Source organism: Daucus carota, chromosome 2 (genome assembly GCF_001625215.2).
Source record: "Daucus carota subsp. sativus chromosome 2, DH1 v3.0, whole genome shotgun sequence".
Lineage (NCBI taxonomy): Eukaryota > Viridiplantae > Streptophyta > Magnoliopsida > Apiales > Apiaceae > Daucus > Daucus carota.
In genome coordinates this window covers 38,822,252-38,850,144 of record NC_030382.2, presented here as the reverse complement: position 1 = coordinate 38,850,144, position 27,893 = coordinate 38,822,252, and the positions used below count along the sequence as shown (strand labels likewise).

At 32.3% G+C, this 27,893-nt stretch overlaps 3 protein-coding genes across 4 annotated transcripts; 2 read left to right on the top strand and 1 right to left on the bottom strand.

Annotated features, from left to right (window-relative positions):
* Positions 1–261: 261 nt before the first annotated feature.
* LOC108209626 (flotillin-like protein 4) lies at positions 262–2,546 on the bottom strand. The gene is made up of 2 exons (XM_017380627.2): positions 1,504–2,546; positions 262–892 (listed from the first exon to the last, which is right to left on the bottom strand). The coding sequence occupies exons 1-2, from the start codon at positions 2,425–2,427 to the stop codon at positions 401–403; spliced, it is 1,416 nt and encodes a 471-aa protein (XP_017236116.1). The 5' UTR covers positions 2,428–2,546; the 3' UTR covers positions 262–400.
* Positions 2,547–8,516: 5,970 nt separating this feature from the next.
* On the top strand, positions 8,517–13,788 carry LOC108205962 (probable receptor-like protein kinase At1g49730). Of its 2 annotated transcripts, XM_017376098.2 has the most exons (8): positions 8,517–8,610; positions 8,744–8,816; positions 10,222–10,477; positions 11,192–11,244; positions 11,800–11,867; positions 12,981–13,070; positions 13,219–13,276; positions 13,344–13,788. In XM_017376098.2, the coding sequence occupies exons 2-8, from the start codon at positions 8,759–8,761 to the stop codon at positions 13,655–13,657; spliced, it is 897 nt and encodes a 298-aa protein (XP_017231587.1). In that variant the 5' UTR covers positions 8,517–8,610; positions 8,744–8,758; the 3' UTR covers positions 13,658–13,788. The 2 variants fall into 2 exon arrangements, with proteins under 2 accessions (XP_017231587.1, XP_017231586.1); XM_017376097.2 differs by lacking the exon at positions 8,517–8,610 and having other exon boundaries at positions 8,617–8,816.
* A 647-nt stretch (positions 13,789–14,435) lies between these two features.
* LOC108206050 (glycosyltransferase BC10) lies at positions 14,436–17,499 on the top strand. Its single transcript, XM_017376220.2, has 2 exons — positions 14,436–15,656; positions 17,044–17,499. The coding sequence occupies exon 1, from the start codon at positions 14,592–14,594 to the stop codon at positions 15,642–15,644; it is 1,053 nt and encodes a 350-aa protein (XP_017231709.1). The 5' UTR covers positions 14,436–14,591; the 3' UTR covers positions 15,645–15,656; positions 17,044–17,499.
* The last annotated feature ends 10,394 nt before the right edge of the window (positions 17,500–27,893 follow it).

The following is a 27,893-nucleotide window of genomic DNA, read 5'->3' as shown; positions in this document are numbered from 1 at the left end:
TTGAATGAGAAATGGCCCAAAAGGTTGAAAAGAAGAGATTAGATTATACTATTATGGCTCATGGTGATATATAATGTTAACGAAGAGGTCCGTCGATAGTTTGATTTCTGGAAATCAAGAGTTCAAACAAGAACATGCTGATAACATGTCCTAAAAAAAAAATCGACAATCGCATATACTATGAAACATACTAGCATATTCTCTTCAACATGTTAAAAATGACGGAGGGTGTGTCATGTCATGTGTGTTGTTCTCACCAAGGACAATGAAAGCGTTTCAAATTTTATTAACAAACAGCTGAAGAAAAGAACTCAGACATCACACAACATAAGAGAACAACGTTGAGCAAAACATCTTAAAATATAACAATAGGAGATCAAGTCTTGAAGGGTTTCAAGAATCAAGAGTCGTTGCTTAAAGTGCCCATCCATGCTGGTGGCATCATGCCAGTTTGTTCATTCACTGTCTTAAACAACGGTGGCAACATTTTATAAACTTCTGCAATTCCTTTCATGCTGTTTCCATCTCCGCTATTTTCTCCATTTGACCAGATACTGATCTTGGGCTGCAGTCCTCTCACTGCTTCGCTGTTGATTTTCGCGATTTCTTGATACATTCCACCGTTGATCATCAAGTAATCTCTGAGTTCGCTGTAATTGCCTCCTACAGCTTTCAGCAGGGTGCTCACATAGGTGCCTTGTGCCTCTGCTAGCGCGATTAGGCCTTCAGCTTCCTTTTGTTTCGCGTATAATTCTCCATCAGCTACTTGTTGTCGAGCATAGAATGCTGCATCGGCTATGGCTTTTTGAGCTTCTGCTTCTTTTTCCTTTTGGTAGAGAATTGCTTCTGCCTCCTTTTGTTTCTTGTACAACTCCCAGTTTGCTTCTTGTACCTGTGTTTTTATAAGCGGAAATTACAGTGACAAATATCTAAATAAACCTATTTAGCATATGGTTCAGTTGCTAGACTGTGTTATTTAATTTCTACCAATGCAAAGCAGATGTCAATTTATATATATCCAAATAAACTGATTTAGCCTAGAATGCATCGTTCAGTTGCTAGACTGTATTATTCAATTTCTACCAATGCGAAGCAGATGACAATTTATATATCTAGTTGGCATGAAAGGCTAGCTTTGCGGATACCTGTCTTCAGACTAGTTTAGCGGATACCCCTCTTTTCTTAATATCACCCTCTTTTCTTGATAACAAGAGGTTAAGTGTTCGAAATTACTTAAGGTGGGGTTATGTGAGTGTTTACACTTGCAATTTTCAAGAACATGTACATCATTTGGCTCAATAATATATTGCCTAGCCCTATAGCCAACTTATAACAACAATCATGTATCATTAAGAGATGAGACCACCGAAAATCGATCATCAATTTTCTCTTCACAGATAGAAATTGATAATATAATCTTATGATAAGAAATTTATGGTGCTGGGACAAGGGTTTAAAATGTGTGTAACCAATCCAAGTTTTCGAAATTTTGATTTTCCTTACCTTGGTTTCGTACTCAACACTAGCCTTGCTCAAGAACTCGGCCTTAAGCTTCTCCGTCTGAGTCAATGCATTCATTATCTCCACCTCCTTCTGCAACTCTGCCTCCCTCAGTGCCACAGCCTTCTCCGCCTCCACCTCCGCCACATGCGCCTCTCTCGACCACCCCGCCTTCCTCTTCGCCAGCTCAGCATTCGCCTCAGCCACCTCAGCCTCCCTCTCATTCTCAAAAACCTTCACCTCGGCCTTCACTCTGATCTCCTCCTTCTTGCCCTGCCCCTGCCTCTGCGTCGATATAATCTTCGTCTCCGCATCAATCTTCGCAGCATTCTGCAGCGTCTGCCCTTCCCTCATCTTCGATCCCACCTCTCCCTTCATCCTCGCCTCCGCCACATCAACTTTCGCCTGATTCGCCGCCTCCATCTGCGTCTTCTGTCCCAAATAAGAAAAATACTCGTGCCCCGGAACATCCACCAGCTGCTTAACATTCGCATTATAAATCAAAAGCCCAAACTGATTCAGCTCAAGTTGAACTTTCTCAAACACTTCCTGCTTAAACTCTTTAGCCCCCTTGAAAACCTCCTCCATAGTCATCGAAGCAGCAAGCACTCGTGTCTCCCCCTCAATGATCCCCTGAACAAGCTCTTTCACGTGGTTGGAGAGCTTGTCATGAGGCGAAATGAGCTTGGCGTACTTCAAAAGACTGTCATTGTCGAGACGCGGGCCTATGGTGAAGACTGCAGGGAGAACAAAGGGGAGTTTTTCGGCACTCATGGCCTGGACTTCGAAGGTGTAGTTTACAGGGGAGACGTCGAAGACAGCGTAGGATTGGCCGGGGAGAATCCATGCTTTTTTCGCTATTTTTATGTCTTGAATTCCTATGCCGGTGATTACCAGATACTCTGATGCTCTGGCAACTCTATACATGATGATCAGAAAAGTTGTGTAGAAGTAAAAGAGAATGGAATGTTTTGGAAAACAGAGATATAGGTAGTTGAACCAGAAAGCAGTGCTTTTATAGACCAAACCAAAGTTCTATGATTCTTGTTTTGTTTTCTTTTTTGCCAAACTATGCTGTAATATTTACAGAAAGTTGAATTAGTTATATGTTAAATATAAGGAAAATGACCCAAAATTTGTACACAAGTTTTTTTTCCAAATCAAAATCAATTTGATAATGTGTGATTGATACACTAATAAATGTGTGATCCTAATAACACTCAATTAAAATCAAGCATATATCATGTCACTAATTTTGAATATCTAACATTACCCTAAATATAATTTGAACCGTCTATTTATAAACGGATAAGACTAAAATTTGAGTATCCAATACATAATGATCACATTTTTTTTTATATGAAGTGTATAAAATAAGTCATATATATACAGATTAAAGCCCCAAAAGTGATTTTATCTAGGATTTTGCTATAACAAAATCAGAACTTGATTGAAGTTCAAAAAATATTATAAAATAAAAGGGATAAAATTTAGAAAGTTGTGAACTTGTGATGATTTTTAAATTTAGCGGAGATTTCATATTTGATTCATCTCAGTACTTCCTCCCTAATTCCACTCAAATCATGACAAGAAAACTTTATTATTATTAATGTAAACAACGTTCCTGGTTTGTATTTTAGTTAAAGCATCGTTATCATTTACTAAATTATTGATACAATACTGTTGAGACGTTCCTTTACGCTTTGGATAATTTTCGTTTTCCATCTATGCAATTACAGGGAAATTGCAGTATGAGCTGTGCCAAGGTAATTTGTACTAACAAGAAAAGATATAAATAACAGTTTCTACCTATATAAAAACTTCAATGCATACATACAGAAGATTAGGTTTATAATAAATGAAATCTTATTAATAGACGTACGATCCAATAATAAATAAAATAGAGAGTGGCTGATCCTAGGTTGTTTATCTTGGACATCCGGATTTTGACACGTATTTTAAACCTTTGTAAAATGTAGTTTATTAAATTATATTAAAATTTCTTCCTCTTAAATAATAATTTAATATATAAATATTTTTTAAAAAATAAAAATTTTAAAATAAATTATAAAAATATACTTATATGTTCTTAAAAAACCGTAAATAAATTAGAAGGACGAGTGGAAGCAGAAATTTATGACCTCCTCCTTTCCGAGCGGGGATGATTCTAGTGTCACCACATTTCTAATAAAATTTTAATTTTTGTATGAAATTACTCGGCAAAGTTGGTTCATCCTATTTCATCCAAGATTCAATTAAAAACTATGATAGACATCAAAACAGATATGCTGCAGGGTTGGTGACATATGGAATATATCTAACCAGGCTTTACCTATGCCAAGAAAGTGTTTTTCTCATCTTGTTTCCAGCGGAAATGCTGCTTAGAAAAGATAAACAAAGTTTTTGAATAGTTCAAATGCAAGTTTAATAGAAATTGTGGAGCAAAGAGTAGAAGGTGTTTTTGCAGGTATTATGCTGGGACCATGTCAACACGACTTGATGATATTAGTCAACTCGATGAAATGAATTTATTTTGTGTGTGACAGGTATAAATTATGAAACTGAAGAAAAAAGAATTAGAAAGAAATTTTTCAGTAATGATGCTAAATTTTACATCACAAATATGCAGTGATTCATAAACTTAATTGCACTTATAAGCTCTCGGGGATGAAGTTGTCATTCCATCCAACCAGTGTAGATATTAAAATTTCTAACTTTTGCTAGTCATGCCAGACGCCCCCGAGTATGTTGGAATGATTTGGTTGCTACAAATTACAGTTGTTTGAAAGAAATGAGCATCCAGGGTGCTGATATATGCATACCCTACACCCTTGCTGATATATGCATACCCTACACCCTCTTTTATGCCAAATTATCCTTGAACTTTGTCATTCCAACCAAATAACTTATCAATTCAAAGGGTAATTTAATACAAAATAGACTTAATCACCAAAAAAACTATTAAACTTATGTGATTTTTTCATTTTAACCATAAAACTGTTTTTGTTACAGAATAATGCAACTAAGTAATACAAATCTATTTGCCATAACCCAATTTTAATGAATCTCTAACCATGGTTAATTCGTAGATGACATGAATATCACATGTAGCACAAGACATCAATTTTTTAATTTTATTTTAAAATTTTACAGAATTTATTATACATGCATAAAAAGTTAGCTATATTTATAATTTCTTTTTGTGTATAAAAATTCAAATGATAAATTTTTATTTAGAAAAATAATAAAATAATTTATGAAACTAAATCTTTTAGAAACTTTAAAATGCGTGTCAAACTCTCCTCCTTCGAGGTAAACTACCTTAGGCACACATGGAGTATTACAGATAAAATATAGATACATATCAGATCACCAAAATATTGCAAACTGCCCCTATATTTTAATAATGCTAAAAAGAATAATATAGTGTTAATAATCAAATCTGAACTTAATGTTAGTGATAAAAAAAATCCGAATCTAACATTAGTGACCAAAAAAATAATCATAGTTTGGTGCTAAGTTTCTAAATACACAATAAGTTGGGTGGCGAAAAAATCTATTTTTTCTCATATAAAATTATTAATTCGATATAAATCAATATAAATCGCATGAAAAATAATCGATATACAATACTGATAGACGGTGGTTTCAAAAAATCACGCTAACATCGTCGCCTTCGAACATAAGTTTTAGTACGTTATGTGTTTGAGTTTTAGTACGTTATGTGTTTGTGTAGATTGTGATTTGTGAATTAGGATTTTGACCCTTAATGAGATAGTAAAAGTATTAATAAAACCCATATACCAAATAATTTAATTAATAACTTGATAATATATGTGGCACCATCTTAATTTTAACTTAACCATGGTTATGAACTAGTGAGATAAGGCTTTTAAAATAAAGTTTTTTAAAGTTACTTGCATTATCCTGTAACAAATATACTATTATGGTTAAATTGAAAAAAACAATATAATTATATAGTTTTTTTGGTAATTAAGTCTACAAAATAAATGAAAAAATGTATAAATAAATTTAGAGTGTGCATATATCAGCACCCTTACTTAAATCATTTTGCATGAAACAAGATTATTATGACCGTATTATCTTATCAGTAAAACCTATGATAGCTATCCAAAGATATACAACATGTTTGGCATTAAATTGGCATTGCTCAAAGTCATTGGTTTCAAATTGTTTTTAATTTTAAATCAAAAAAAATAATCATAATTTTAAACTCAACCAAACAAACTCGTTCACGCTTCATTTGAATTTCGTGTTTAAGATAAGATTATTGCTTACCTTGTGCAACCGGCCACCATAGTTGAACTAGTCATATTTGTGTGAAGGGAGACCTACCTACATTTGTAGGAGAATCCCTCATTCATACTTAACTTGCTAATTTAACGTTGTCATGGCATCTGCCATCCTCCCAACTGCCAATCCCTTATTAAAATCTATCTCTACGTCTTTTATGAATTAGATCTCAATTTTATTAAAAAAATTGTAAATAATAGAAAGGATAGAAAAACGAAGGAGTTTAATAAGTAAAAGTGGGATGAAGGTTAAAGAATAGAAAAATGTTAGAATCCTAATTTGGGAGGCCCATCTGAAAGTTACAAATCATGATTAGTTTACAAAAGTCACTGATTTACATCTTCACTGATAGGGGTCGTGATTATTTTGACTTATTTTAAAGAAACAGATTCAATTTTAATGATAAGGGGAAAATGTACACTAACACAGTAAGAACATCTGTAATTCGTTTGGTTATAATCGTGAGCTAAATTAGACCTGCAAGATGTTATGTAAAATTTGTTGAACCTTTAAGAGATTGTGCTTCAGCGGTATTGGCTATATTGATTGGCTATAATTTAAAAATAATATGTTATTAATACTTTAGATTGTTAAGATAGAATATATCAGTTCAATATGGTAATAAATGATGTGTAATCTTCCTACAGATTTCTTACAGACATGTAGAGGTTTGATACTAAACATAGTCATCCATCGAAGGTTCTCTAAAATTATAGACAACAGATAGATTTGGTTGGAGTGATATTATTTCAAGCGGTTGACTATATATTTCATATTTGGTACGCCAACTCTTTTTTTTAACCAAGAGTTTTCTATGACTAGAGATGCTCTAAGAATTCTCCTGGATGGTCCATAGTTGATGGTATATATTTAAATTTTCCACATGCAGGGATTTGATTTAGACATCGAAAAGATTTTGATTTTATCAGGAAAAATCTAAATTCACGGATATTATTAAAATTAAGTGATGTATTCAATCTGGATTTTAATGAATTTTATATATTTTTGAATTTTAATGAATTGTATAGGATTTTGATTTTATGCGAATTCTTAATAGAATGCTTTTAGGATTTAGGCACTGTATATCAAAATCTCATGAATGTTGGTGCATGAAATTTTAAATATCATAAACTACATTAAATAAATTTACAACATTCATCATTTTATGAAGTACAAAAAAATCATCATATTTGAATACTGTCATATTTTAAAATACTGTCGAATTTTTAAGCATAAATTGAAATCTCCTTGAATTTTCAATGCTTGACTTATTTAAAATTTAATCGAATTTACGTTTTCATGACTTTAATTAGGAGTATTCCCCATTTTCAAGACATTTGTTAAAGATATTCAAGGAAAAAAATTATAGAATTGATTGTTCTTTGATATGTATGGTTTTTTCAAAATGAACATATAAAAAAGGATCGAAAGAGTAATATTTTTTTGAATTTTAAATATAAAATATTTTTAACGCTAAACGAACTTACGTTTTGTCTATGAATTCAAAATATTGGACAATATATTATTAATAAATAATATTTGAGATCAAATATTGAATATACAATATTCGGAATATCCTGGGTGTTTTGGAATACAGCTTCTGGGCTTAAAAGCTCATAAGCCCGTTTTCTCTTTTTTGTAGTTCATTTAGCAAACTTCTTGAAATGGTTATTCAAACCAAAAAAAGCCGAGAAAAAAAAAGCTTGATTTCCTAGCTTTTCTTGATTCTCAGCTTCAACTTCTTTCTAAACCAACTCAGCAGATCTCTCTGTGGCGCTTGATTACAATGCAGTAGTATTTAGTCTAAAAGTAATTACTGCAAACAAGAAGCTTGTAATTGACTGCATTATATTTTGTTTCATGCTAGATTGCTATCGTTTTTTACCAGTAATTTTTTTATTATTTGTTCTTGCTAAACCATTTCATGTATTAATAATAATAAAAGATGTCTTTTTTACTTGTATTAAATAAATATAAATATTAAATAAATGATGTACATTTTTATTTGTATTATCTGCATTTATTACTTTTTTCATTTAATGTTGAGTTTAAAATTTTGTATTTGTAAAATATTTCATCTATTAATAATAAAAGGTCTTATATTATAATAATTTATTTTTTTAAAAAAACAAACTATTATATTAGTATAATATTACGAAACCATACAAACTTATAAGTTAAATTATTCAAACACTTAAAAGACTTATAAGTCACGTTATCCAAATTTTTTTAATAACTTATAAGTTCGGACCAACATTTCTAATCCAATTCTTTACCTTAAGCAATAAATTACTTTTTTTAATCTCAGCAAAACGACATCATTATTACTTCAAATATTATGCCAAGCACCCACTTCCTTGGCCAAGTACTCCGAGCCCGTGACCGCGACTGTGAGTGTATAATACTCCCTCCGTCCCCTTTTACTTGTCCCTTTTGAAAAAATAACGCATCTTAAGAAAATGTTAGTTGGATATCTTGTTTTCATACATATCCCTAATAAATGTAATGAATTAGATAGAATTGTGTATATATATATGCTAGTCAAACATTGGAAGTTGTTACTTTTTGAAAAAACACACAAAAAGTTGCTTTGAAAAGAGAATTGGACAAGTAATTTGGGACAAATTTTTTTTCCAAAGTGGACATGTAAAAAGGGACGGAGGGAGTATTTGTTACCGACATCGTTAATAAATTAATAATTAAATCGTTACCGACCTCAAGCGAAGATATATCCTTTCTGGTGTTCCTTTTACGACGCATCTGGCAAAGTGGCAGTGAGAGAGAAAGCTGTTAAAGGTAGTTGTAAAAACCAAGTTTCCCCATATCCAAAATCCCAACAAACACACAACAGAGTCAACTCCACAAGTGTCCAAATTACAGTTAAATTTATACATCCTTTAATGCAAATGCCACTGCTATTTCTCTTCAGATCCCAACATTAATAATGGAGCCTCTCAAGAGAAATAAGCTCATCCACTGCCTTCACTTCCGATCTCACTCTGGTAATCTCTCTCTCTCTCTGATTGTGTTCATTTCTGTATGTGTGTGTTCCCGCGCAATTCTGTTAGTAATCTACTTGCAAATCATGTATGTGTTCATTTTTGTGTATTTGTATTATGATGATTGCCTGATTGCTTCGCGGCTTCATTCTTTTCGTGATTATCATCACTGCGATTGTGTTTTTGATGATCTCTGCGATCGAATAGTTTTATCATTATTGTATTGCTTTTTAGTTACAATTTTGATGAGAAGCTGGATGATTTTGATTGAGATCTGTTGATATTTTAATTTGATTTCGCGTGGAAGTGAAGGAATTTTAAGTAATCTGATAACTCCTTCACTTGTAGAGTCAACTTAATTAAATGTGATATGTTTTTGTGAAAGAACGTTTGTTGAATGGGAATCATCTGAGGTTCCGAGAGCAAGATGGAAGATCACATGATCACTTCCCTTTTGATTTTTCCCGTTCATATGTATTGAGAGATGGTATGGTTGTATAATTGTATTCGAGACAGTTCAATCTAAAGCCACCATAGAGGATTAAAGTTTGTCTAGCCTAGTACTGACTTAATAAATTGTTACAACTTGTGTATAATTCATATTACTAGAAGTCTGGGCATACACTATTGTTTGAGTCATTACCTTAATCTCATGACCAAGTGATATCTTTTCCCTTTTGCTTTTCTAATATGCATGTTTCACCTATTGTGCCCTACAATGAAGTTTCAATTCTTGTTCGTGGTATATTATGGTTGTTTTACTTCAATCACACTCTAATTCGGGATTCTCAGGAACCTATGGTTGTGTGAGCCTTTTCCATAAAAAATAAATGAAGAATATACCAATCAGTCAATATTTGCTTTAGCCTGCTCACGTATTTATTTCTCTCACTTTTTTGTCTTTTAGTGGTGATAACTATGGCAAGTACCCTGAAACTCACCGGATTCATACATGAGAGTGTCGTTGCTTTTTTCTGAATCCTAATACTTGCACAGACTGTCCTGTACGCTCATTTTTTATAATTTTCATTTCCTGATCCTTATATTAATATTTGAGCATCTTTAACTCATCCATTTTTTTTTCCTGAACAATTGTCGAATGTATGATGTGGATTTTCATGAACAAGCAGTCTGTTCTACCAAGTGATAGCATAAGCTTTGGTGGGATACTTATAGAACTATCTTTGAACAATTTATCTCATGACAGAAGAAAAATCTTAAGTTTTCATGTTTACTAAGCTTAAATTGGAATCCAGTTTGGATGAATGATATTACTGGGATTAGAATTTGGGACTTACAATTCTAAAATGACTTACTCTACAAAAAAATTGTCCACATATATATTATAGGATATTTTATGACCCTCTTTATATCTCTGGAACTAAAATTACTAAAATATCATTTTTAGGTCCAGTTTCTTTTCTAGAGCACTTTTCATACAAGGACATAAAGAGGGCAACAGATAATTTCCGCAGGATCACTGACAACTCTTCTTCGGGTGTTGTTTACAGAGCCCATTTCAAAGGTAGTAAAATTGCTCTGGTGAAAGAAGTAAGTGTTTATAATGAAGATGATGATGCCTTCTGTAGGGAAGTTCAGCTTTTAGGGCGCATACATCACCGTCACATAGCCGTACTCAGTGGATTTTCTACTGGACGTAAGAGGTTTGAAATTTGGCATGGTCTTGCCTATATTTTAACTATTCTTGACTAGGACTACATTTCAAATAAACTGAAAGTACTAATAGAGTTGGGGGAGAAACTGAGGGTGGTAGTGTTCAGCACTGCAAGCAATGTTTTTAAAGGCTTTAAAAAGTTTTAAATGTGGTTGCTTAAGCATTTAGTTGCCTTGTATAAGTCATACTGGTTTCTTTATGCATGGTCGGAGAGGGGTTTGTAAGTTGCACACCGGGTGGGAGGTACAATATACTATTCCGAGAAAGCTGTGTGTATCTATGGAAGATAAATATATTCAGTGCATGATTTGGTTTTCTGCACATTATGCTGGACAATAGGAAGAATACAGAAACAGGGACCTTGTTTAACATAAAGTTAGTAGAAACTTATATCATAGAAACAGCAATAGGCACATCTTCCATATCAATACTTTTTACAAATCCAACTTAAACATCCTGGTAAGATAAGAACAACAGTCTTTTTGGGTATCATCTGATGACTCTAACATGATTCAAACTCTTATGAGACAAGTTTCTGTATGACAACAATCTTCTGTCCACAGACACAAAGTTTTTAACTTTAAAAGTTATGTCATTAAATTGCTGAATAGCTATATCTGTTTGTTACTTTGTTTGAATTTTGAATACTTTTTTTTCTTTTTAAAAGTTATTAGTTCTTATTTTTTCTTTTGGGTTCTTGCAGGTTCTTAGTGTTTGAGAATATAGAAAATGGGAGCCTAAAGGAGCATTTAAATGGTAAGCAGGCTTTATGACAAAAAATAAAATAAAATGGTAAGCAGGCTTGTAAGTATGTTATTCTGACTCTTTTGTTTAGGTAGTCATACCCGTGTCCGACACTTGGACACTCAGACACGACACTTATTCCGTGTTGGATCCTTTGACTGAAATCTGGATACTTTGACCAACTAAAAGACCACATTTAAGTTGAATATATAATGTAAGCCAGAAAAAAAAAAGCAAAAAAAAAGAAGCAAAAAATAAAAAACAAGCAAAGAAGATCCCTAATTTGCAAAATTTCTTACAAATCTATGTTTGATTATAACTTGATAGATATTTTGTCAAGGTATCTACTTACCATGCTTGTTTATTAATGTATTAAGTTGTGTCCCCGTAGCCGTGTCCAAGAAATAGGACAATGTCCCCGTGTCCCCAATTTTGAGATTTTTCGAGTCCGACACTCGGATACGTGTCATGTCCGACACTTCGTACCCAAGTCAGAGTAACATATTGTAACAAAAACTTTATGTATTTGGCAGAATTAATTTTCTGACAGATTTCAGCACTTTACAGATCCTTTGATGACTCCTTTGAATTGGAGGACAAGGCTAAAAATAGCTATTGGAGTTGCAGCTGCACTGGTAGGTGTCATTAAGTATGGGTCTTTTAAACATATTGTATGCTTAATATTGTCTCTACTTCCTGTAATGCTTTTATCAAAAGTGAAGATGAATAACATGAAAGCAATATAGTATATTGGTATACACAATATTATTTGAACTATCACCATACCTTACTGTATTATTTGCATGTGTAAGTAATGCATTTCCGTTGATTCATGGAACTCTGCTATAAAATATTTTTCATAAAATATTTTGTGTATATAAATAAAAGAAAATATTATGAGTTTGTCAGTCATAGATTTGTTTGTATGTTTCACAGACATTATATGTTTCGTGGCTTAAATAAAAGAAAATATTATGAGTTTGTCAGACATAGATTGTGTGTAAACTTTACAAGCCTTTTCGTTTAAACGTGTCACTGCCTTTTTTTATACAACTTTGGTGACTTGATCGCCTTCTGGCTTCTACTCCCTCCGTCCCTCCCATTTATTAACAGTTTTTTACCATTGCTTGACACGCATTTTAAGACGTATATAAAATATAGTTCCATAACTTATATTCAAAATCTTTATTCAAAAGAGAAAAAAAAACTAAAATAATTTATGAAACTATACTATATGAGCCTTAACATGCGTGCTAAACCCTCTACCCAAATGTTAACAACCTGAAGGGAGGAGTATTCTATAAACAGACATTTGTCAAGTCACAGATCGTCATAGGCATGGTGAAACTTAGGGGAGGCTGCAATTTATTCTGTACTTCTTTAGAATAAAAAATGTATAGGAGTATATGTATTACTGATAAGATTATCCATTTACCTGTTTTGAGATACAATCTCATTGACTTGCCCTAATGTAGTAATGTCGACAGTTGGTATACTCCAAGGTTGAATTTAGATATGGTTGGAGATTGAAAGATCAAGTTATTCACCTGTCGTAACTTCCGTATGTAGGATTAATTTCTAGGCCACGAACAACTTTCTTGTTCCTCGTACGAGGAATTCTTGGGATTAGCTTGTATATTTAGTGAGTTTCAGAAAATTCGGAATTCAATCGTTTTCTGTGAGTCATGGCGCTAATATACTGGTATTCTCACTCAGAATATCTTAATTACAACATTATCCTTTTGCAGGAGTATCTGTTTTACTTTTGTGATCCACCCGTGCACCATGTATCCATCAGTTCTAGTACCATCATGTTAGACGAGAACTTTACCCCAAAGGTAAAGTACTTTCCATTTGTTATTTTGTAATCTGTCACTGTGCGCCTATGTGAATCTGCTGTACATAAGATGCAAGTACATTACATTTTCACATTGAAGCTGTGTTATTCATTGTCGTGCATACCATGAATTTTTTTTCTTGTCTCAGCTCTCTGATGTTGGCATATTTGGTTCTGCTGGGACTCCACACTCTTCATGTCCCAAAGGTAAGTCTAATATTACTTGATCAGTCTGAACTGTAGAATTCCGTAACTCACAACTATGAAATTTTAGATTGCACCAGCCAACAATGTGGAAGTATAGTCTTTCAACTGGGAGTGCTAATCCTCGAGTTAATAACTGGTCAGTCATCAGGAGAAGAGGGAGGTGTCGACTTAATTAAATGGGTCCAAGAATCTTCATTTCAGGACACTATACACAATATGATAGACCCTGATCTCGGAAATAATTACGATTCAAAAGAGCTTAAAGGTCTTTTAGCAGTGGCTAGACTGTGTGTAAAATCATCGGATAAGCCAACTGTTTTCATTTCCCAGATATTTTGGTATCTACAGAAGAAGTTAGGAATTACAGATGAGCTAAACTGATGAATTTGTTTTGTTCATAATAGTGTATAGGCATTGTATATTCATCACATATGGAATCGGTTGCGCCATTGCAATACTCTTAACATTTATTTGTTGAATAAAGTTCCACCAGGGTTGAAATTGTTGTCAAATTCAATCCATTCCTTCTGAAGACAAGACAGTGAGTTACAGAGTTGACAAGAGCAACTGAATTACGTAAATAAGAACCTAAGAACATGAAAGGCCAGTATGATGATTATCGGAGCAGTAAGCGTATGAATCATTCTTTCTGTTCTTTTTTCAATTGACAAAACTAAAAGTAAAGGTATGAGTTTTGTACTTTTGTTCATTAATTTTCAAATTTCATATCTATATCCAGTATGTAAGTGTATGTTAAGGTTGAAAAAATATATTTGTGTCAAATCCGTAAGATATGAGATGTTCAGGTAGGTGGTGGTATGTAGCATGAGTTGGAGAAATCAAAATTTTTTCCTATTTCATATAAAATTATTAATACAAAATGAAATTAGTGATTTAAAAATATATAATAATATCAATGAAAAAATATTTTAAATTGATCATAATTAATCACTTACATATATATCTTAAATATATTATATTCATTTCATCACTCGATGAAACAAAAATATTAAAAACGATACATCAATCCCGTATCTTTCTAAAGTTAATGCAAAAGGTCCAAAACCAACTTACCAAGCGAAGAATAACACCAAGACAACATAAGCAGCCAAGGCCAAGATAATTAAGATAAATTAACTCCTCCAAGTCAAAACACACTAGACACCAAACAACACTACCGACTCCATCTCAATCTCTCCACTCACTCCTGTCTCAGTACCCCTCATCTTCCTTCGTCATAAGCCCACAAACCATGAGCACCCAGATCCTAAACTAAACCCTATTAAAACACACACACACACAGTGAAAGATAATAATGTTATCATCAACTCCAACTCCACTGATCCCCACACTAACCCTCTTCATTTCCATCACCATCATCTTCTTCCTCTTCAACCCCTCTCTCCTCCCCACCACCCACCGCTCCTCCCCGCCCATCCCCCTCTCCGACGAACTCTCCGACCTCTCGTTATTCTCACGCGCCACCCGACGCGCCGCCGCCAAGTCGCGCCTAGGCACCACCAACCAAAACCCCAAAATAGCCTTCCTCTTCTTGACCAACACGGACCTCTACTTCGCACCCTTGTGGCAGATCTTCTTCGACAATTACTCTGCTCTGTACAATATCTACATTCATGTGGACCCCACTGTTAAGATTACCCCACCGGGTGGGGTTTTTCAGGGGAGGGTGATTAAGGATCTGCACAGGACTTATAGGGGCACTGCCACGTTGATCTCCGCGGCTCGCCGGCTTCTTGCCACCGCGATTCTCGATGATTCGAGTAACTTCTACTTTGCCCTTGTTTCGCAACAATGTGTGCCTTTGCATTCTTTTATGTTTGTGTATAATGCGTTGTTTAGGCAGAATGTAGATTCGGTTAGTTTAGATAGGCTTAGCTTTATTGAAATTTTGTCGAATGAGTCGATTTTACCGGATAGGTATAATGCTAGAGGTAAAGGGGTTATGGTTCCGGAAGTGCCCTTTGATAAGTTTCGAGTAGGGTCACAATTTTTTGTGCTAACTCGGAGGCATTCGTTGATGGTGTTGAGGGATCGGAAGTTGTGGAGGAAGTTTAAGATTCCATGTATAAATGTACATTCTTGTTATCCGGAAGAGCATTATTTTTCTACTATGTTGTCGATGTTGGATCCGAAGGGGTGCTCGTTTTATACGTTGACAAGGGTGAATTGGACTGATAGTGTAAATGGTCACCCACATACTTATTACCCACCAGAAGTGTCGGCGGAGCTGATTTACAGTTTGAGGGAGTCGAATTCTTCATATTCGTACCTGTTTGCCCGGAAATTCTCACCAGATAGTTTGAACACATTGTTGGATTTATCAGAAAAAGTCATCTTCAAGGACTGATTTTTAATCCTGGTAAGTGCATTTTTGAAAAGTTCTTTTATATCGATTCATATGTCAGTGATAGATTGGATATATTAGAAATTGATGATACTGTCGAGGAGTCAATGTGTTCTAGGTAGTCTGTTCACAAGTTCTGATAATTAAGTTGAGGAGTCATCGTCAAGGTGTCATTTTTTTTATGGTTTGATGGGTTTGTTGAGATTCTTAAGGATATGAAATAAGTATTTTAATGACTACTATCTCTATTGAATGTTAAATTCACTTCTTGTCTATCATTGAAAAGGTATCGAAATTTTTATGAAATTAAAGACGAACAAATAAATTTAGAAGTAGCCAGGAGAGAATAAGGGCAAGGGCTTCTAGGTTGTGGTAGTACTAAAGTAACCACCAAAATCTCTTCTACCGTTGTGTATATAATAGTTGTAGTTTGGATGTTTCTGTAAATCATACAAATTCCTTCACCAAATTACCCTTGTACTTTTTAATTAAACATTTTTTTGCTAATTGTCTTAGTTTAATATTGGTAATCTTGAGTTTGATTCAGACACTTCCAAAGTTTCGGCATTTGTTGCTAGAAAATATAGAAAACAAAGGTGCTTCTTTCTGTGAATCTCTAGATTAGGAATTTTTTAGCTGCATGTCTTTTGGCGAGACATTAGCTAGATAATACCAACAAGTTTTACACGCTATCTGATCAATATTGTGTTGGTTTACTTAACATGAGTTGTTGGCTCACAACTTGTGTGTTTTCTTTCATTTATTTCACTCTAGTTTTAGTTTAGGTTTCGTATGTTTTTGTTTCACTCTGACTTTCCTCTTCTCTTTTTCAATGAGAGATTATTTCAGTTATTTAGGAATGCAACTATTACTTTTTCAAAATATTATGTAGAAAAGGATTTCAGTAAAAATGAAGCTTAGTTTTAACCTCATTTTCCTAATTTCTGGACATCTGAGTTTCCAAAAACTTATTAGTGTGAATCTAGTTGGAATCACCTTTATATATTTGGTATCCAATCAATTGCGTAGGTCCATATGTTTCTAGAACTTTTCAAAAGTTAGTAAGACTCTCAGAGGGGCTGTCGGTGAAGAAAAGGTTGCTCTGAATTTGGACATTATTGCAATGAGTTGCATGAGAGATAATGCAAATTTTGTAAATTATCAATTAATTAGTTATAGTTCAATTAGAAGCAAATAAACAAAAAGTCATGCTAATTGCTCTTCTTTCAGCACTCTTGACTACTTTTCATCTTAACTTTTGCATATAAAAGTTCAAATATGTTGTACTTTTTTCCTGCGGGTGGCTGCTATCGGTTTGATGCTTTACTTTATGTTACTTGCTCTTTGTGCTTTGGTATGGTGTGACTTCTTATGACCAAATGTTTCAATACGATCTTTACAGAACTACAAGTGAAGATAGGAATATATTCTAAATATTGAATGACAAGGTTCATGGAAGATAATGACAAGGTTCATGGAAGATGTTCATTGAAAGTGCAACCAATGAGCGAAGCCATCCCCGGTGAGTTCACGAGTCTAACTACATTTCAGAAAAAGATCGAGAGGGCATATAGTTGAAAGAAAATGTTAATAGGTGCAAGTTTGGTGGTGTAACAATATTAGTTGTCGTAGCCGTAGCTACAATGCTGGAATTGGCCTTGAATGTGGTCAATTTATATCTTGATATCTGTACATACAGTCCAGTTCATGTAATGTTAAAATTCAAAGTACTGATAAAGCAGTTGCCTTTATTTTATTACTGAAATTGGAGATTAGATCTCAAGTCACTGAATAATTAGGTGACTGTACTAGTATCCAAACATGTATCCACCTGATCTATAATAGTTGATATTATCTAGATCTTATTGGTCATTGTTAAAGAACAGTTGGGCTAATATTTTAACCTGCTTACCTATTTGTTAATAAAGTGGCATAAGCCATAAGCATATGCCAAAGATGGTTGGTGTATACGTGTTACTTTTGCATATTTATATCCCATCACAGCTAAACCTTTTTGTAATTTTGACAATTGTAATTAATTTTTTTGGTGGCATTCTGCATGATTTGATGGTTATAGAACATTATCTATTGAAAAAAATAAAATTATAAGTCATTTAGTAAATACTGTTAGACTAGTGAGATTTGCAAAGTTGAACAGGTCAATTAACATTGTTTACTTGTACTTATATAGTACTACTTACCCATTTCGGTCCCTCTCCACGGGTAAAATGCTCATTCCTAATTTAGATAATTTTATATTAAATGATTTATGAGTTATTGCAACAATAATTAAAAAATAAATTTGATAGGTTATATTTTAATGTTAAAATTCATTTTTATTAAAAAAAATTATATTCTAGGGTTATATCTAAAACATAAAGGAGCCAAGACATTTTCTTGGAGTTTGATTAATTGGATCATTAGTGGGTGAGCCGTGAGCGTTAGATGAAATTAACTATTCTGCATCCATTTATGCAGAATGCTTGTTACTTCTTTGATCTTTCGTTCCACACCCCCACACAAACCGGTCTTCACTTCACAAATGAATTTATGTGCCTGTTCGGCGAAGCCTATTCAGGCTTTTTTCAATAAGAAGTCGGTTTCCACTTTTTTTGACCCGTTTGCGAAAAAACAAGAAGTATTTATAATAAATTGAGAATGTTAGCTTTTGTTTTATGACATCTACTTTTTTTCCAAACAGTTTTGGCACTTATATTTCTTAATTTACTTCTCACTTATAGCTCAATTCTTTACTTTAGTTGTGAAACACTTTTTTTAAATTTACCCAAGCGTCCGTGTAATTCTTATCCATTTATTCTTCAAACCCCTGTATTTCTTATCCACTTATTTTTCAAAAAAATGTCAGCATTAATATGCCTTTCATCGTACTCTCAAGTCTCACGTGTTGGTCTGAATCGCATTCTTTACCGATTTAAATAGTTTGTTATATCGGAGTACATAATATAACTTTTAACTAAAATTATTATAATAAGTCATAATTTATAAAATTATTTTATTTTTATTTAATACTTTAAAATTCAATTATAATTTTTTTGAAGGAAAAAATTCAATTATAATTAATATTTATTTTATAATAAGAATAAAAGATAAATTAAAGTTATCATAACTAATTTGTAGAACAATATGAAATAATTTATTGATAAATAATGGGGATTACTTAAATTTAGAATATATTATATATTTATCATTGATACTTTTAACTTCTATAACATTAATATATCTATACTATACTATAAAAAGCCAACATGGGTATAATTTGTAGTCGTACAAAATTTTGGTTTGGTACAGTCCTCTAAAACTAAAAGTCTGCAACATGTAGATATCTATTAAACAGTTTCATATACTAAAAACACTCCTGATGTATATTAATATCTTTTAAATATAATTTATAATTAGTTGAAAAAAGGTGAAACTATTGTTAATAACATATATTAATATTAAAAAATACTTATAAATAGATGTATAACTAATTATAAATATACAATTTTGAATATCTTTTGTCTAAAATACATATAAATAATTGAAAACGCTACTTTTTAATTATAACGTATTCTACTCGAAATTTAACTCTAACATGTTATATTTCATTACAAATATGAACCATTACATAACATATGAAGATATATGATATATGAAAATTTTGATTTAAAATTAATTGAATAATAAACTGTCACATATTAATATCAGAAAAATATTTATAGATAGATAATAAATTATGAAAGCTAAATTTCCGTTAGAAGATATAATCAGTTGGTTAATATAATTTAATTAGAATTCAATTCATTAATACTAAAATACTAATAAAATGTCGTTACGATTTAAATTATAATTAATAATTAATAATTTAAGAATTATATACGCGCCCGTGCTTTGCACGGGTTAAAGGCTAGTATATATAATACTTTATATGAAAATAAGTGTGTCCCCATCTCCGAACCGTCCAATTCCCAATTTTTTTTAATAAAAATTTTCTTAATCACCGTCTTATATCCAAAAAAAATATTCAATTCCCAGCGCAAGGGAGTGAGAATGTCCCTCCAGAATCTTGAGTAGTAACTCCACGCAAAAGATCTATAAACAGCCCTTCAGGTTTCCATCCATCTTCACAAACTGTATTCTCATCTTGTAACCATTCCTGTTTTTGTCATGCAGGGACACATATATTAAAATCAAACCCGTATTTATTGAAAGCAACGTTCCCTTCCACTCTTATCATTCCTTTCAATTTTCAGCTTAAAAATCGAGATTCTGTGTCTTATACATTTACCTTTTTGTTTAATGATGTTTCTAAACTCATTTTTTCTCATTTCATTTATTTAAAAGGAAGTTGATAGTTTTATACAGATTGCATAGTGAAGAAGCAAGAAAGGCAGGGAGCAAAAGATGCTTTTCAATGCTTTAATAATTGGTATCTTTTTAAAAATACCCATCTGTAAAATTAGTTTTTTAAAAATACTACCATCTTTTTCATTGTTTTTAAAAATACCTTTTCATAAATTTTTTTCCTTCAAAAATACGATTTGCAACTTTTGCAACCTCATTTGCAACCTTGGGCGGCGCGGCCGTAAAAGTTGCAAATGAGGTTGCAAAAGTTGCAAATGAGGTTGCAAAAGTTGCAAATAAAAATGGAAAGTTGCAACTGCAATTGCAACTAGTTCAACTGAAAACTGTAAGTTGCAAATGAGGTTGCAAAAGTTGCAACTGCAGTTGCAATGCAACTAAATGCAACTGAAAATTATATATAATTGTAAATGAGGTTGCAAAAGTTGCAAATGAGGTTGCAACTGCAGTTGCAACTTTTGCAACCTCAGTTGCAACTAAATGCAACTGAAAACTGTAAGTAACAACAGATGTATGGTGTGCCCCTGGCGGGGCCATTAGATTACAATAGAATCAACTGAATGTAACCATATGCAACTGAATACAACCATATGCAACCATATATGCAATTACAAATCCTGATTTCAAGTTCCAGTTTTCAAATGTCATTTTCGACCTCATTTTCGGAATCGATATATATATATATATATATATATATATATATATATATATATATATATATATATATATATATATATATATATATATATATATATAGAGTAAAGTTCTATGGAGTACACAAAATATTGGAGTATTGGAGTACAAAGTTGGATAAAATGTAATCTATTCATCTAAATTTCAATTTTTTTGTTCAATAATATTCGTAAACATTTAATAACCTGCACATTATGTTCTACACAACATAAACATTGTAATTTAAGGTAGAATAATGACTTTTACAAATTACAGGACTCTATGTTCTGCAATATAACTAATAAGCAGAACAATAATGTTAATACTTGTTAAAGTTGAAAGATATTAATGATTGATAGACAATTATGTGCAAGACAACTTATAAATGATAGATTGTATATAAATTTGTATAATCAGATATATTATTTATGATTAAACTAAAAAATTAAGACTTGTACTCCGATACTCCAATGTTTTTATGTACTCCATAGAACTTAACTCTATATATATATATATATATATATATATATATATATATATATATATATATATATATATATGTATGTATATATATATCGATTCCGAAAATGAGGTCGAAATTAATTTGAAAACTAGAATTTGAAATCAGGTTGCAACACGGCTAGCGCCGCCTGTAGTTGCAAATGAGGTTGCAAAAGTTGCAAACAGTATTTTTGAAAAAAAAAATTTATGAAAAGGTATTTTTAAAAATAATTCTGGAAGGTAGTATTTTTGAAAACAATAAAAGAAAAGGTAGGTAGTTTTGTAGATTTCCCTTAATAATTCAACTGCGGGGCCGGTTACATGTACACAATTGTACAGGAAAGGTAGGTGTACACCATCAATGACTTGAAATTACTAATGGTGTGCATTAAATGAAGTACATCAGTGACATAATCTTCCGGACGCATGAAAAAAATATTAAATAGCTACGTTAGTGACTTCAAGTCACTAATCAGTGAGTGGAAGGCACTGATGTTGAGCGAAAAACCTAAAATGTCGGTATTATCCCTCTCACCTTCAGTGACATGAGATCACTGATGTTGCATTTAATTTAAATCAGCCGACCAACACTCCAACTACCTAGTAAAAAAATCATAAATAAGGTCACTGATGAAATGAAATCGTTATATTAGCTCCCAAGACTAGAGCGGTGGAAAAATTTTTAAGTAAAAAACATCAGTGATTTCAAGTCACTGTTATAGTTCTGGGGATATCCGTGACCTTAAGTCACTGATGAAAACGTTTCAATAGCTCCCCAAAACTAGAGGGCTGGAAAAAATTCTAAGTCAAAAACATCAGTGACTTGAAGTCACTAATGTAATTCTGGGAATATTCGTAACCTTAAGTCACTGATGAAATCGTTAAAGTAGCTCCCCAAAACTAGAGGGCTGGAAAATTGAAGTAAAGAACATTAGTGAGCTGAAGTCACTAATGCGTAATCTTGGAAAAAATTCTAAGTAAATAAAATCAGTAACTCCAAGTCACTGTTGTAATTTTGGAGATTGATTTAGAGGTTTGAAAAGAATCTCAAGTAACAAAAAAGCGACACAGGAAAAAAAAAATTCCAAATAAATACTAGTGACTTCAAGTCACTGACATGATTTTAAGTAAAACTAAAAAAAAAATGTTGATTTTTGTTTAGCATTTGATTAACATAAGGTATAGGAGCTTCGTTATATCTATAATTAATGAAAAAAACTAAGTCCGTGATTTTTTAAGAACAATAATAAAATGAAAAGGATGGAATTTTGCACAAGTTCAACACAACACATATTATCTTTTCAATTTAGATGATTATTTTGCTTGACATAAAAACTCATCACTTATAACTAATAATATAATTTATATTTTTTATTATCATCCAGACATATTTTTGAAAAATAATTTTACTTACAAATAACAAAAATACAAGTCAAACCACTAGTTGTCTGTTAAAATATCAAAAGAAAAAAAAAATTATTTTTTTATAAAACTTTTTTAACACCATCAAAATATATAAACTTTGACATCCGTACGATTGGATCATCGAGATATATTTTCAAAAAATTTGAAACGACAATACATGATAAAATACTACTTACATATACAAGTCAAACCACTAGTTGACTGTTAAGATTTCAAACGAAAAATAGTTATTTTTTTCTGAAACTTTTTTAATATCATCAGAATATATAGACTTTGACATCCGTACGGTTGGATCGTCGAGAAATATTTTCAAAAAAATAGAAACACAAATACATGATAAATGTCAAGTTACTAGTACAAGTCAAACCACTAGTTGACTGCTAAACTCTCCATTCAAATAAAATTATTTTTTTACTGAAACTTTTTTAATACCATCAAAATATAAATCTTCACATCCGTACGGTTGGATCATCCAGAAATATTTTTAAAAAAATATAAGCTGTAATACATGATAAAACACTAGATGCTAGCATAAGTCAAACCACTAGTTGACTGCTAAACTCTCCATCCAAATAAAATTGTTTTTTTCTCAATTTTTTTTAATATCATTAAAATATATAAATCTTGACATCCGTACGGTTGGATCATCAAAAAATATTTTTTAAAAAATGTAAGCAGTAATACATGATAAAACACTATATGCTTCTACAAGTCAAACCACTAGTTGACTGCTAAACTCTTCATCCAAATAAAATTATTTTTTTCTGAAACTTTTTTAATACCATCAAAATATATAAATCTTCACATCCGTACGGTTGGATCATCCAAAAATATTTTTAAAAAAATGTAAGCTGTAATACATGATAAAACACTAGATACAAGTACAAGTCAAACCACTAGTTGACTGCTAAACTCTCCATCCAAATAAAATTATTTTTTTCTGAAACTTTTTTAATATCATCAAAATATATAAATCTTTACATCCGTACGGTTGGATCATCCAGAAATATTTTTTAAAAAATGTAAGCAGTAATACATGATAAAACACTAGATACTAGTATAACTCAAACCACTAGCTGGCTGCTAAACTCTACACCGAAAAAAAATATTTTTAAATGAAACTTTTTTATATCATTAAAATCTATAAATCTTCACATCCGTACGGTTGAATCATCCAGAAATATATTTTTTTTAAAAATGTAAGTAGTAATATATGATAAAACACTCGATGCTAGTACAAGTCGAACCACTAGTTGACTGCTAAACTCTCCATCCAAATAAAATTATTTTTTTATGAAATTTTTTTCATATCATCAAAATATATAAATCTCCACATCCGTACAGTTGAATCATCCAGATATATTTTTAAAAAAAATGTAAGCTGTAATACATGATAAAACACTAGATGCTAGTACAAGTCAAACCACTAGTTGACTGGTAAACTCTCAATTCAAATAAAATTATTTTTTTGAAACTTTTTTAATAACATAAAAATATATAAATCTTTACATCCGTACCGTTGGATCATCCAGAAATATTTTTTAAAAAATGTAAGCAGTAATACATGATAAAACACTAGATGCTAGTACAAGTCAAACCACTAGTTGACTGCTAAATTCTCCATCCAAATAAAATTATTTTTTTTCTGAAATTTTTTTTATATCATCAAAATATATAAATCTTGACATCCGTACGGTTGGATCATCCAAAAATATTTTTAAAAAAATGTAAGCAATAATATATGATAAAACACTAGATGCTTCTACAAGTCAAACCACTAGTTGACTGCTAAACTCACCATCCAAATAAAATTATTTTTTTCTGAAACTTTTTTAATATCATCAAAATATATAAATTTTCACATCCGTACAGTTGGATCATCCAAAAATATTTTTTAAAAAATATAAGATGTAATACATGATAAAACACTAGATGCTAGTATAAGTCAAACCACTAGTTGACTGCTAAATTCTCCATCCAAATAAAATTATTTTTTTATGAATTGTTTTTTATACCATCAAAATATATAAATCTCCACATCCGTACGGTTGGATCATCCAGAAATATTTTTTTAAAAATGTAAGCAGTAATACATGATAAAACACTAAATGCTAGTACAAGTCAAACCAATAGTTGACTGCTAATCTCTTCAACCAAATAAACTTATTTTTTTATGAAACATTTTTAATATCATCAAAATATATAAATCTCCACATCCGTACGGTTGGATCATCCAGAAATATTTTTAAAAAAATGTAAGCAGTAATACATGATAAAACACTAGATACTAGTACAACTCAAAACACTAGTTGACGGCTGAAATCTCAATCCAAATATAATTATTTTTTCCTGAAACTTCTTCTTAATTAGCATCAAAATATATACATCTTCACATCCGTACGGTTAGATCATTGATCAATATTTTTTAAAAAATGTAAAGAGCAATACATGATAAAGTACACGATAATAGTACAAGCCAAACAAACCACTACTTGACTGCTAAAATCTCAATACAAATAGAGTTATTTTTTTCTTCTGAAATTCATATAATATCACTGATACATTTAGACCTTAACATCCGTAATTATGGATCATTTAGTAAAAATGTAAATAACATTGTACACATCAGGGACTTGAACTCACTGTTGTTATTAATGTATACACCATCAGGGACTTGAACTCATTGTTGTTATTAATGCGGTAAGGGTATGATAGGAAAAGGAATTATGGAGGGTACATCAGTGATATAAAGTCACTGATCAGTGACTTTAAGTCACTGATGTACGCAACCAGCACCGTAGATCTCAACCAATCAACGTTCACGATTTGTTGGTTGTAAAAGTGGGCTGTACAATTGTGTACATTTAATTTCCCCCCTTCAAAGGTTGAGCATACAACCAGCTTAACCATATATATTCTAACTGCACTAAGACATGTGATCATCTAAAAGACAGAGGTCAAACTATACAAAATAGACACTTAGCAAACTAACAAGAACCTGATACAAAAGGTTAACATCAGGACCACTAAACCAGACAAGATGGACAGATACTAAATATAGAAATGTTGATTAAAGGATGTTTTCTTCATTCCTTTATTACTCACCCTCAAGCTTGGTGTGAGGTTGAGTCTGAACTCCAAGCTTGGATAATAGGTAGAAATGCTGCTTTGTGGAGAGCCCCTTGGTTAAGTGATCTGCAAGTTGAGTATGAGGAGGAGTGTGGACAATTGTAATGGCTCCTGAATTAATTTTATCACGAACATAGTGGCAGTCCACTTCAATGTGTTTGGTTCGTTCGTGTAGGACCGGGTTTGCAGCAATCGCTATGGCAGATTTGCTGTCACAATGTAACATTGCAGGAGGTAAATTTTTGATTCTTAAATCTTTCAGGAGGGCCTGTAACCATGTGATTTCACAAGAAGTCGGTGCCATTGCATGATTCTCTGCCTCGACAGATGAACGAGCAACTACAGCTTGTTTTTTTGTTTTCCAGGAGATAGGACTTGATCCTAATAATACACAAAACCTTGTAGTTGAACGTCTAGTCATTGGACATGTGGCCCAATCACTGTCACTATAGGCATGTAACTCAACACATGAGGTGGATGCCAATAGAATGCCTTGAGTCGAAGTTCCAATCAAATATTTAAGCAGGTGCAATGCAACTTGCATATGAGCATCACAAGGATGTTGCATAAATTGAGTCAATATATGCATTGTGAAGACAATATCAGGTCTAGTGACCGTTAAGTATATCAATTTTCCCAAGAGACGCTAATATCAGGTCTTTAACAATCCTTAGATGAATATCCACTGGTATTTTCAGAGGTGTAGCAGCATCCATGTTAAACTCTTTCAAGATGTCAACAAGATATTTGTGTTGAGACACAAAAAACCCTATTGTCCACCTCAAGGCCCAAAAAATAGCTAAGTTTTCCAATATCATTCATATGAAACTTTGTAGACAACATTCGTTTAAGATCATCAATTTGAGAACCACAGTTTCCGGCTATCAACAAATCATCAAAATACGCGAGGACTAACATAATTGAATTTGCATCCGCAAGAGTAAACAAATTGTAGTCAGATTTGATTGTACAAACCCAAGACTCACCAGAGTAGTTGACAGCTTGGAGAACCAATTTGTTGGCGCTTGTTTCAAACCATACAATGACTTTTTAAGTCTACATACTAACATGGGTGTTCTGTGAGTTGCAAACTCCCCCTTAGTCTTTGAAATTCGACATCCCAAGTGATTATATCCCAGCGGAAGTTTCATGTATACAATTTCTGCCAAGTCTCCATGTAAGAAGGCATTTGTAACGTCCATTTGCACGACCATCCAATCATTTATAGTACTTACAGCAAAAATTGCTTGAATGGTTGTCATTTTGGCAACCGGAGCAAATGTGTTTTCATAATCCACTCCATACACTTGTTTGCATCCCAAAACAACTACGTGCCTTGAATCTTTCTATGCTTCCATCTGCTTTAAATTTTGTTTTATTCAACCATAAACATCCAATTGCCTTTTTGTGAGGAGGCAATTCAATAATGTCCCAAGTGTCGTTGGCTTCCAGGGCTTCTAAAGATTCTAGTTCCAAATTCATAGCGTCTATCCAATGTTGGTGTTCAACAGCTTGATGAAACAATTGTGGATCTTTAACAAAGATGATAGCCGACAACAAGCACTGAAAGGATGATTGAACTTGATATGTTCTTTATGATTCATATCGACAGATTTATTTTTATTGCAATTGTTAGTTCTACTCTGTTTTGACACGTTATTTTTGTAAGAACCTTGAATTCAGAAACACAGAACTGGAGCCGTTTTTCGCAACAGGAAAAGCGAAGGAGGCTGGCACCCATTTCAAAAATTGGAGGAAGAAACACTGAAGACTCTCGTCTACCTCATTGGGGAGTGTATTAAGTTACGCTAAACTGGACACCTAAATCCAGTGGCGGATCCAGCCCTGAAAGTAAGGAAGGTCGTATATAATATTTTGTAACGATAATTAATCAGATGAACATAAAAAAAATTAATATTCATCCGATTAATTATTTTGTAACGATAATTAATCGGATGAACATAAAAAAAAATTAATATTCATAAACAAAAATTATATTATGTGATTTTTTACTGTTGCACGACATTATGTAATTATATAAAACTAAGCATAAAAATTTAATGGGTCGACTGACCCCTCTTGCCCCTATCAGGATCCGCCTCTGCCTAAACCATGCTGTAACTTACCTTACTGAGTTGGTAAGATTTTATTTTACTTATAAAA

Bases quoted from the DNA above. Each gene is read 5' to 3' on its own strand.
- LOC108206050 (XM_017376220.2), top strand. From the start codon at position 14,592: ATGTTATCATCAACTCCAACTCCACTGATCCCCACACTAACCCTCTTC.
- LOC108205962 (XM_017376098.2), top strand. From the start codon at position 8,759: ATGGAGCCTCTCAAGAGAAATAAGCTCATCCACTGCCTTCACTTCCGA. The intron at 11,245-11,799 runs GTAAGCAGGCTT...AGCACTTTACAG, and splicing joins CCTAAAGGAGCATTTAAATG to ATCCTTTGATGACTCCTTTG. The intron at 13,277-13,343 runs GTAAGTCTAATA...ATGAAATTTTAG, and splicing joins ACACTCTTCATGTCCCAAAG to ATTGCACCAGCCAACAATGT.
- LOC108209626 (XM_017380627.2), bottom strand. From the start codon at position 2,427: ATGTATAGAGTTGCCAGAGCATCAGAGTATCTGGTAATCACCGGCATA. The intron at 893-1,503 runs GTAAGGAAAATC...ATAAAAACACAG, and splicing joins GTGTTGAGTACGAAACCAAG to GTACAAGAAGCAAACTGGGA.